Raw genomic sequence first — 10,417 nt, 5'->3', positions numbered from 1 at the left:
GCATTCCTGTGGTTGAACATTTTATCGCTGTAACACTTCATGCAAAGGAAATTAAAAAATATAGAGTGAAAGCATTTCCCTAATATGGTTCCAATCAGCTGTGTACTTTAGTAATTTGATTTGTAGGAACTAGAGAGAAGAGTGTTACTGAGCTCTTTTCAGTCATTCATAATTCTCTGGGAATTCAAATCATGGTTCCAAGTTTATGAAAACATCTATTGAAATCTTAAGTCCTTTATTTTTCTGTTTGTATTGAGGTTGTTGTTTTGTTTTGTTTTGTTTTGTTTTTTTATTACCACTGCAGTTATCTAAAAGAATTCAGAGAAGGAGGTGAGTCCCCTCTTTGTATCTCGGACAAGAAAAACTGATGTGAATTGAGGTTGATTGGCTTGGCAGAAGTCAATCACTGGTACAGAGGGGCAGGCCCTTTTATTTCTGCATTATCCCATGTGTGTGTTCCTGCTGCTGTACTCTTTGGGCTAAGCAGTTGGGCTATAATTGGTAAATCCCGTTTGCCTGGTATGCTCCTAATAATCTATTGTGCAGTTACTAGTGGCATAGCCAGGTGCATCTTCCCCGAAAATGTAACTCACAAGGTGGAGGGTGTTATTTGGGCAAACTAATTCAAGATCTAGGTTGTGATCCTTGCATCATTATTTCTTTGGCTCTTTCTACAGAGACTTAAACTTGTTTCCTTTTTGAGAATCTCTGGCCTTTGACTTCTGTTTTTGCCAATGAATAAGCATGATTTCTGTTTTGGTTAGTGAATTAACATGTGATAATCCATATATTGTTAGTTTCAGATTTCCTTAATCTAGTTCATACCTAAAAGTAAAATCAAAGTGAAATATGAAATCATAACTCTTAGAGCTTGGAGGCAAAGCTTGGAAGGTTTCATCTGTTGAGGACAGTAGCTTGTCAGGAGTCTTAGATGGGTATAGAATTTTGCAATCATTTGCTATATTTTAATATTTTGCTTTTATTTCTTACCATGTTTTACATTTCCCTCTTGACCTTCAGCAATCTTAAGTTCATGTAGTCTTGTGTGAAGTCCCCTTTCACAGTGGTGTTTTGAGCCCTGGTCCTCCTCATACTTGACTAGGCATAAATAAAGTCACGAGGTTATGCATTTTGGCCAAGAGAGTTCATCAATCGGTGGTTTTCCATTTGAAAATATAGTCTGTGAGGTTAATCTTTTCAGTAGTCAAAGAATTAATGTAAGCGAAAGCTAGGTGGATATTCAGCAGTCTTAGTTGTGTTTGGAGGAAAATAGCCAAGGAGCATGGTGGTTCCTATGATTGCTAGCTCTGGCTTAGAAGACATAACTTCTTTTGCTTCAAAGATAAAGGAAACCCACATTCATTCTTGGCCTTTCTTCCTGCTTCTGTGTTTCGTCTAGGTTGTACCTATGAAGGAAGTACCTATAACAGCTCCTTCAAATGGCAGAGCCCTGCTGAAGCCTGTGTCCTGCACCAGTGCCAGGTAAAGTCCATCTATTTTACTCTCCAGTGACAAGAAACCCATAAAATCCTCTTCAGAAAACCTTTTCAGATATCACAGAACAAAACTCCAAAGAAAAAAGCAAAACAAAAATGAGAAACAAATGAAAAACCAACTGTATCCTTGTCCAAATTTATCGTGACAGTCACCATAACAAGACAGTTACAGGATAGATATTGCATGGGACTTGCTTCCAGAAACGCACAGCAGAATTGTTCACCATTGTTAAACTGTGCCTGGAAAAACTCTGAGAAGATGCATATGTCCTTGGGGAAAATTCATGTCTTCCTGTGAGTCAGCTTTGCAAAACTCGAATTCTTATTAGCAGAAAGAGGTATTGTTAGAGGATATATGTTTCCCTTTTTTTGATTTGGAAACATTTTGAGCAGGAGCCAGTCTGCAGACTGTGTTAAATCAAAGCAATTAGTACATTGTAACCTCAATGATTTCAATGCAACAAATTTAAGAACCACCAGTTTGGATCCTAGGGAGCCCACTGTGCCTGGTGCTTGCTGAACTCTGAAAAGAGAACTGTTTCCCTGTGGCTCTAATCGTTACAGGTCTTAAACAGGCAAGATAAACCAAAGGGGAAATGAAGAATTGAAATTGTCTAATTCCTTTTCTTTAAAGAAATACTCTGTTAAAAAAATGCTCATCTAATTTTGACATAATTTTAAAAATTTTCTCTGTAGAGAAGATGCTGTTAAATCATTTTCCCCCAGTCTCATTTCACTGTTCAAGGGTATACTTTTGCATTTAAAGGAGAACCAAGGTTAGTATAATAATGCATATTTCTCTCTGATCTTATCGCAAGTATATTGACATTTAGTTTATTGAAATCTGAATTTTATGTAATCATGTTATTTGCATAAGCCCATAGTGGGCATGTTCACTCGTAAGATCTTCAGTTACTTGTTCAGTTAAATGTTCAGTTAATTTATGTAGTAATCTAAATTATTTATGAAAATAAGCAGTAGTTAGAACAGATATGAATAATAGATTAATTGACTCAATAAATATTTGTTGAATTTTTACCCTGGGTTATACATGCAATCAGCTTTATGGAACAAAATAATGATAGCAATGACTTTTAACAACATGAAAAGCCCACATTCATTCTGAAATTTGCATCACCCCATCCCCACCCTGCTTCTTGACCGACGTGATTTCCAGTCTTTGAGAGGGACACTCCGAAAGCCATGGTTACACTATCTTTCAAACAAGATGATTGCACGCCTTTTGGAGTGTAGTGTAACATTTTTATACAGTAGTCAGAGGTCTTGACAGTCTTCCAGTTGCATGGACCAGTGGTGAATTTTGCTGCCTTTGGATGAAGGCTTTGTTTAAATTAAATGGAAACTATTATCTGGGAGGGAATATTCTGTTGACTGAATAACACATCAAGCCTTCATCAATTGTGAATATCGGCTTTGGTCGCTGGCCATTCACCAGCGGCCAGAGAGAATGATGCAGGAATATCGAATTATTACTGGAAGAGATCTTAAAGACCAACATCCCTGGGAGTCAGGAAATGCTGAACTATAGACTGGAGTGCAGAAAGGGGATGTTAGCTACCAGGAATGAACTTTGCCTTTTAATCTTTTTCCTTTTTTAATACTTTGCCTACACCCTGTTAGGTAGTTTCAAAATATTATTTCACTCAATAACTATAAAAGCAAACTTCTGTTAAGGTAGTTACAAAAAGCTGCTTCTCTGCTCAGCTGGTACCTTCCCACTCTTGCTTACTTTCTTCCTTCTTTAGGGAAGGAGACTTCATCTCTGAATGCAGGAAACGGCCATTTACTGGTACCCGTTAGGGAAGTCTTCCTTTAAGATCCTCCTCTGCACAGTGACACAATTGCAACCTCTCTCTCCAAGACCTTCTCTTCTCAGGGTGTAGAGTCAGTAACAGAAGAGAGAGTATAGTGTAGTGAGTACAATATGGGCATTGCCATTCACGTAACTCGTTACTTAGCCTCTCTAGACCACACTTTCATCCCCCCTAAAATGAGATAGTGCTGCCTCATAGGGTGGTCGTAAGAATAAGCAACACTGTCATTTAAAATGCTTCTGGTTGAGCCTACAAGTACTGGGTGCAACTAGATACCAGACAGATAACAGCTAGTCTAATGATCTGGTTTATTTCCATTTGAGTTGAATTCTAGCTTATTTCTTATGTCTTCGTACTGAAGGAGTTCTGATGGTGGAAATTTTACCTTTATTTTCCACTTTTAGTGTCTTACTGGAAGAGGAAAATTTGAAGATCAGAGACAGGAAATTCATGCTGGGAAGTAACCTGAATCCTCCATCTGGATTGCAGATACTAAAGGGAAATTGATCCTGGGCTTTCTGCATTGCTTCAGTTACATAACTAAAGCCCAGTTCCTTTTTTGATGTTGTATGTTGCTGGTATTTTGGCATTTGTTTTCCTTCGCAAATGTGATATACACCACAATAAATTCCCCTGGTAGTGGAAACCTCAGGTCTGACAGATATGAAGGCAGTTAGGATATAACCTCCTTGTTGGATTGAGATGATATGGTAGCAGAAACGATGAAGAAAATTATCTAGTTGTCAAATTGTTACATAGTTTTTTACCACTCCCCTGGAAACAAAATTAAACAAACAAACAAACATACAAATCCATTTTATAAAATGGGTAGAGAATATAGAGAAAAATCCTTCAAAGACCAACTCTGAAAATTAATTGAAAAACTGTTTTAATCGACATTAAAATACTAGAGTCCCAAGATCAGTTTGCAAATGAGTCCCTTGATTTCATTATTAAGACCAAAAGTATTTATTTTGACAGAACATAATATGAACGTTAAAATAGTTTTATCTAATCTCTTCATCTGATGACTGACAGCCACACTGTCTGCGAGGCCCAGAGAAATTTCTAAGACTGCAGAGATGGTGTCTAGTTATTCCTGGAAGGGTGGTGAGGATTTAGGTCTCCAGATGCCAGTCTGGAATATTATGTTTGTACTCTGTGCCTTATAATTAATGGCTTAAAGTGCAATAACAATTACAGAAAATATAGTCAGTGTTGAAAACTTAAAACAATTGTGAATGAACAGCTAGACTCTGTTAGCTACTGACTGACAGCATGGAGGTTTTAAATACTAGATTTAAAAGAAAGAAAGGAAGGAAGAAAGGAAGGAAGGAAGGAAAGAAGGAAGGAAGGAAGGAAGGAAGAAAGAAAGAAACGAAAGAAAGAAAGAAAGAAAGAAAAAGAAAAAGAAAGAAAGGAAAGAAAGAAAGAATGAAAAAGAAAGAAAGAAAGGAGGAAAGAGAGAGACAGGGAGGGAGGGAGGAAGAAAGAAAGGAAATTAGAGTCAAAGAGAAAGAACTAGGACAGGGAAGAGAACAGGTACAGGATTTGCACTTTGAGATGGGGCGAGCTGGGGCCATCAGACCTCATTTGTGCCATATATCTCTGCACCTGACACCCATCCCACCTTTGCACTTTTTGTGTTTGAATTCTTCTCCTACTAAGTTGGTTATTTTCCAAAAGTAAGTCCTCAGTGGGAATTCTGGGCTGACTTTCCTTGCGGTGTTCTGTTTTTCAGGAAGGCGTTGTCACAGAGTCTGAGGTGCGATGTGTCGTTCATTGTAAAAACCCTTCCAAGCATCTGGGAAAGTGCTGCCCCACTTGTCCAGGTAACATTCTCAGGAAGGGGAAGGCGGCGAAGCTCCCTGGTACAGTACAACACTGTTGAAATCCCTCTGGGTTCTCACAGGAATGCATGATTTTCCCCACTCCTGACTGAAATTTTTCTCACTTTACGTCTGTGTACCTAATGGGTTAGGAGAGCAAACTCCTTTTCTTAGAAGTGTCCGGTTGGACTCTGGCGTGTCCGGGATGACTGCAACATGCTGTAGGTCTTGGCAAGGATGCTTCAGGCTCCGGAGGCCTGCTTTCCACTCCACAGGGCCACAGGTAGCGCTTATTTTGGAAGGAAAGGCTGTGGCTTTCGCTTGCTTCCAGAAATGTCTTTTTACTGCTTCATATTGCAATACCTTGGCCAGAGCTCGCCTTGGTGATGAGGCGACCAGATGTTTTCTGAACACCGAGAGCTGTGTCCCTAAGATGATTTAGCTTAGGGCTTTGCTGGTCTCAGTTTTTGGCGTGGTGCAGTGAGTGGGACCCACTGTCTTTTTAGAGGGTCCCACGGCCTAGCTGACAGCAAAGGGATCTTTCCTTTCCAGGGGGTGGAGTGTTTCCTCTTACTTTTCGGAACAGGATTACAAAGGCCGCCTGCATCTTCTCTTGCCCTTAGGTACCAGCCTGGGGATTTTGAGGTGAGAGATTGTTTTCTGATCCCTTAAGCCTCTGGCCCATGCTCTTCGACAGATGTTCTGCATTTTGGGTTTTACTCTGAGAGCTTTTCCTCACTGGAGGCCATATTCATAACTACTTCTGTTTGCTTTTGAAGTTGGTCTCCAAAGGGCCTTCTGTACTGCGAACCTTCCCGGGAATTGGTGAAGGCATCACCATGGGATGCTTTGCGAAGATGAGCTCTTGGTCCCTTCCCCTCCACACACTCTGCCATGTGCGCAGACCGGGGCCCTTCCGGAGTCCAGCCTTCCCTCATCTTTGAATGACAATAAGTACAGTCTCTCTCCACTAATTCTAACCTTTCTGAGTTCCCTGGACAGTCTTTATTGAGCCAAACTTCCTTTTCACACTGGGATTTCTGTGAAGCTTGTATTATTGGATAAGCTTATGTGAAGGCCAGAAACCAGTTGAAAGTAAAATAATTCTTTCCATAATTCACTTATTTTGTATCTATCACACAGAGTTTGCTTGAGTACTTTTCCCCTCTGAATGCGCTGATGCTTTACATCATGTAACCATCCTCTAAAATGCCTAAGGGATCTTTATTATGTTAGCTCACTAATACTCTAGTCTGCACATGAAAATCACCTGGGAAGTTTTAAAAAATAAATCTTGATACCCAGGCTGCCTCCCAGACCAATTCCATCAGAATCTCTGAGGGCGACACTCAGGCCTCCCAGAAAATTTCTGTACACAGCCAAGCTTGAGATTGATAACAGAGCAAATTTTATATTCCATAGAGATTTAAAAGGTATCGAAGCTCTTAAGTATTAATTCAGTTCTGTTGAGTAGACTGTTGCTTTATTGATATAGAGTCAACTTGGCATATATAACATTCCTTCTCACTTAGGAGATAGTCATATTTTTAGTCTGCCTTTGGAAGTGTGCATATACAAACAGCAGAGTGAATTTATTTCAGCAGTCGAAGTTATCATATTTGAGCAGTTGCTTCTCTCACTTTGTTTTTGAGTTGCGTTCCCAGGAAGGAAAGGCTGAGCTCCGTGATTGCATATATTATAATGCTAAGTCCCCACCACCATCCCAGTGAGGGAGGAGGTACTATCTGTAGTTCATCCAGGAAGAAATTTGACTCACTGAGGATAAGTACCCGCCCAATGCCCAGGAGTGAGTAAGGGCTAAAGGTGGGCTTGGGGTCTGGCCCCTTTTCTTTCTTGGGCCCCATACTGCACTACCTCCCCCTGTCCCCACACTGTGATAATTTTTCAACTTGGGTCCAGATGCCCTAGGAGGCAGATCTTTAAAAGTTAGCTTGCCAGTGCTATACACCAGCCCCCTGACACCTGGGCAGGCGCTGTGCCGTTGGTTATGGGGTCAAGAATCAACTTTACTCTCTCTCTCCTTAATTTCAAAGGCCAACCTTTGGGATGCAAATCAGAAGACTCAGAAGAGGCCACATCCAGAATGCATTATCCTGAGTCTTGGGAAGGAGCCCTCAGCCAAGTCTAGATAGGGACAGTTAAGCGAAGCCTTGGGGTATTATCCTTGTAATTCAGAAGGACTGGCATCTGTCATTGATCATGGAATGGTATTCCACATAATGACAAACACATACAGCTTGTGGTCAGTTTCTTCCTGAAACAGATTTCAGGGCATTTTTGGTTGTCTGCTCCTTCCTTTTCATCTGACTCTTTGCTCAAGGAGGTTGGGTCGTGATGGGAACAGTTTGCGTGCAATTTTCATTTAAAATTTCCTTATTTAAATTGTCAAATGTAGATTGTGCAGTTAACCTGCCTGGCAATCCGTATGACAGAACCAGTGGTGCAAACATATATGAAAGCATTGGAGACCCTTTGTTGGAAGTGTCCTTTGAAAAGAGACAACTGGGCACCTGCCATTATTAACGGTGCTGAGATAGAGCCACTGGGAGGATCCCAAGTTTAGCAAGTCTCCCTGCATCAAAGGGAATAGCAGGAGGTGGCTGATGACTGGCTCTGGGTGTGGGCATCAGAAAGACCTTAAAGCCACAGTTCACTCAGCCATTCAGCTTCAGTAACATTTGTCCCCATGTCTTTCAGTTGAACAAAGGGCTCCATATCTAGCTTTAAAATGAATAGGTCCAGTGGCCAGGTCGGGTGGTTATGGGCAATGCTCATATGTTCAGATGTTCCCTTTGTCAGGGACCAGCTGCTTTGAGAGTTTGGTGGGTTCTGTTGATGACTTCATCGGACACGCCTTGAACAGCTACTCTCAGGGACATGAGTCAGTCTTTCACAAGAGCCCCTTTTGCTGAGTTTCACCCATTGGAAGTGCTGCTTCCAGCACTGTCTGCTATGTGGAAAGTGGCCTCAGCTATTCTGGCAAAGTACCTCGTGAGGACAGTCCTGAGGGAAGTGGATTTGCCATTAGATGACGGTCCTCCCATGGCCCATGTGACATAGGGTTGCTGGCCAGCCTGTGCTTCCAGTCACCTGTGAGATCACTTAGGAATACAGCAGGGACCTGGTCATCTTTCTGAATAGGAGGCACCTCCTGGGCTTTTGGTCCTATATATAGCCAAGCTTAGTGGGGGCATCTTAGGCCCTTTAACAGCACATAGGGTGGGACTGAGAACCTGTGTGGCACCTCCAGCCTTGCCTCTGTCCTTTCTTGTCTTGGTGCCTGACCCTCTGTATGGTACGACCAGTGGGTCAGAGCTGAGTTCACATCCCAGCTCTGCCACCTGCGCAGCTGAGTGAGTTGCTTTCTCTCTCTAGGCCATGTTTTCCTCATCTGTGGGGACAGTGATAAGAGTCTGTGCTTTGTAGGCTCACTGAAGATGGAGTGAGATCAGGGGTGTGATGGGTCTGGTAGAGGCTGGGGGCACTTCTGGGTATTCTCCAAGTGGCAGCTCTTCGTGTCATTTGCTCCTTAGCTCATCCATGACTTCTGTTGCTTGACCTTCTCTTTGCCTCTTCTGACCCCTCTGGGATTTGGTTCCCTGGCTGTGGTTAGGGTAGTCCTGGTGAGCTCCTCAGGCTCTGCAGGGCTCAGAACCCTGCACTGATGCTGCTTAGGCTGACCTGGCTTCCAACGTCTTACTTGCTTCCTAGTATCTTCGGGTTTCTGGGCCCATGTCAATCTTTGGTATTCCATATATATATATATATATATATATATATATATAAAATGTTATATCTATATTATATCTATCTATCTACCTACCTACCTATCTATCTATCTATCATTTTACCATGAAGCATTCTTGTTCTCTGGTTGAAGAGGACACTGTGCTAGGCGGGGGTGAAGGTGGGGATGGATGCGCAGTGGATAGAAGGATAGTGTCAAGCTGAATCAAGGTGCTGCCCTAAATCGAAATTCTTCTTTGCTTTCTAGGCTGTGTGTTTGAGGGGGTGCAGTACCGAGAAGGGGAGGAATTTCAGCCAGAAGGAGACAAATGTATCAAGTGTTCCTGTGTTGTAAGTACTGCCCTGGATGTTCCAAGGGCCTTCCTTATGGTTAATTGTGGCTGGGACTCACCAAGAGCAGCCCTAGGTCTCCTTATGGTCTCTCCTCCTCTCCCTCCTGATGTGGAACCAAGGGAAAAGCTCATCACTCTAAGGCGGGGTTCTCAGCCTTGGCGGTGTTAACTTTCTGGGCTGGGTAGTTCTTTGTGGTGGCAGCTATCCTGCGCATTGTAGGATGTTTAGCAGCATCCCTGGCCTCTACCATTGGATTTTAGGAGCACTCCTCCCCTCAGTTGGGACAAGCAACAACGTCTGCCGACGTTGCCATGTGTGTCTTGGAAAACTGATTGACAACCACTGGTCTAAAGAGTGAGGGAGAGAGGCTGATTCCCTCCACCTATATTCTTTTTTGGGAAGACACGGATTCTCTGTTCTTTGGGCCCGAGAAGCTTCTTGCTTAGGCAGCTGTTGAGTTCTTTAGTGCAGTCAAATGGGAAGCAGATGGAGATAAATGCAACTTGCTTTGGAGAGAAGCTGATCTGAGGATTGGTCAATTATGTTGAGGGGAACGGATAGGAGGAAATGCCTCTAAACCATGGATTCAGGGCGGAGAAGGGATTAGTGAGACAAAACCATAGACTTGCCTTTCTAGGCATTGTTGATTTGTAATTCATATGCTAAGGATATCTTCAGAGTGCTTAGGAATGCAAAAAGGAATTTGGTGTAATAATTTTAATTTTATAATTTTAAAGAGATCTTTTTTATTAATGTCTTTTAAATTTGGAGTAAACTCATTGGTGGTGATGGTGGTGATGGTGATGATAGGGAATCTAGTCTTAAACCGCTGCTCCAAGTTATTTACAGTAGGGAGTTAGTACAACCACATATTTTTTAAGCTTTTAATCTTTTGTAATAAAGAACATACAGTACTCATCTCAGAATATTAAAAAAATACATAGGGAACTTCAGCATCCTAATTTCACCAAAGCAGAATCATATGTGGATCATCATAAATCATAGTATTTGTCATTTCTCTACATGTCTTTTCCAATATATTTCCCCCATCCTATAGCACATATGCATATACAACCTAGAGGGTCCACATTAAAGTAAACATGACCAAGGGTGATGGTTTTTGCAAGGGGAAGGAAGAAAGCAAGGAGAGGAGGGA

The 10,417-nt window shown here is 41.9% G+C and overlaps 1 protein-coding gene across 2 annotated transcripts in view; it reads left to right on the top strand.

Annotated features, from left to right (window-relative positions):
* Window positions 1–10,417, top strand: part of BMPER (BMP binding endothelial regulator) — a 258,905-nt gene that overhangs the window by 62,929 nt on the left and 185,559 nt on the right. Inside the window, exons 4-6 of one of the 2 annotated variants that reach the window (XM_007446128.1) lie at window positions 1,400–1,482; window positions 5,073–5,163; window positions 9,176–9,253. In XM_007446128.1, coding sequence (XP_007446190.1) covers window positions 1,400–1,482; window positions 5,073–5,163; window positions 9,176–9,253 — 252 coding nt within the window. Of the gene's footprint in view, window positions 1–1,399; window positions 1,483–5,072; window positions 5,164–9,175; window positions 9,259–10,417 lie in introns of both variants that reach the window. The other variant, XM_007446127.1, reaches the window with a different exon arrangement.

This window comes from Lipotes vexillifer, unplaced genomic scaffold (assembly GCF_000442215.2).
Source record: "Lipotes vexillifer unplaced genomic scaffold, Lipotes_vexillifer_v1.1 scaffold822, whole genome shotgun sequence".
Lineage (NCBI taxonomy): Eukaryota > Metazoa > Chordata > Mammalia > Artiodactyla > Lipotidae > Lipotes > Lipotes vexillifer.
The sequence above is the reverse complement of the archived record's forward strand: the minus strand, read 5'-3'. Positions and strand labels throughout refer to the sequence as shown.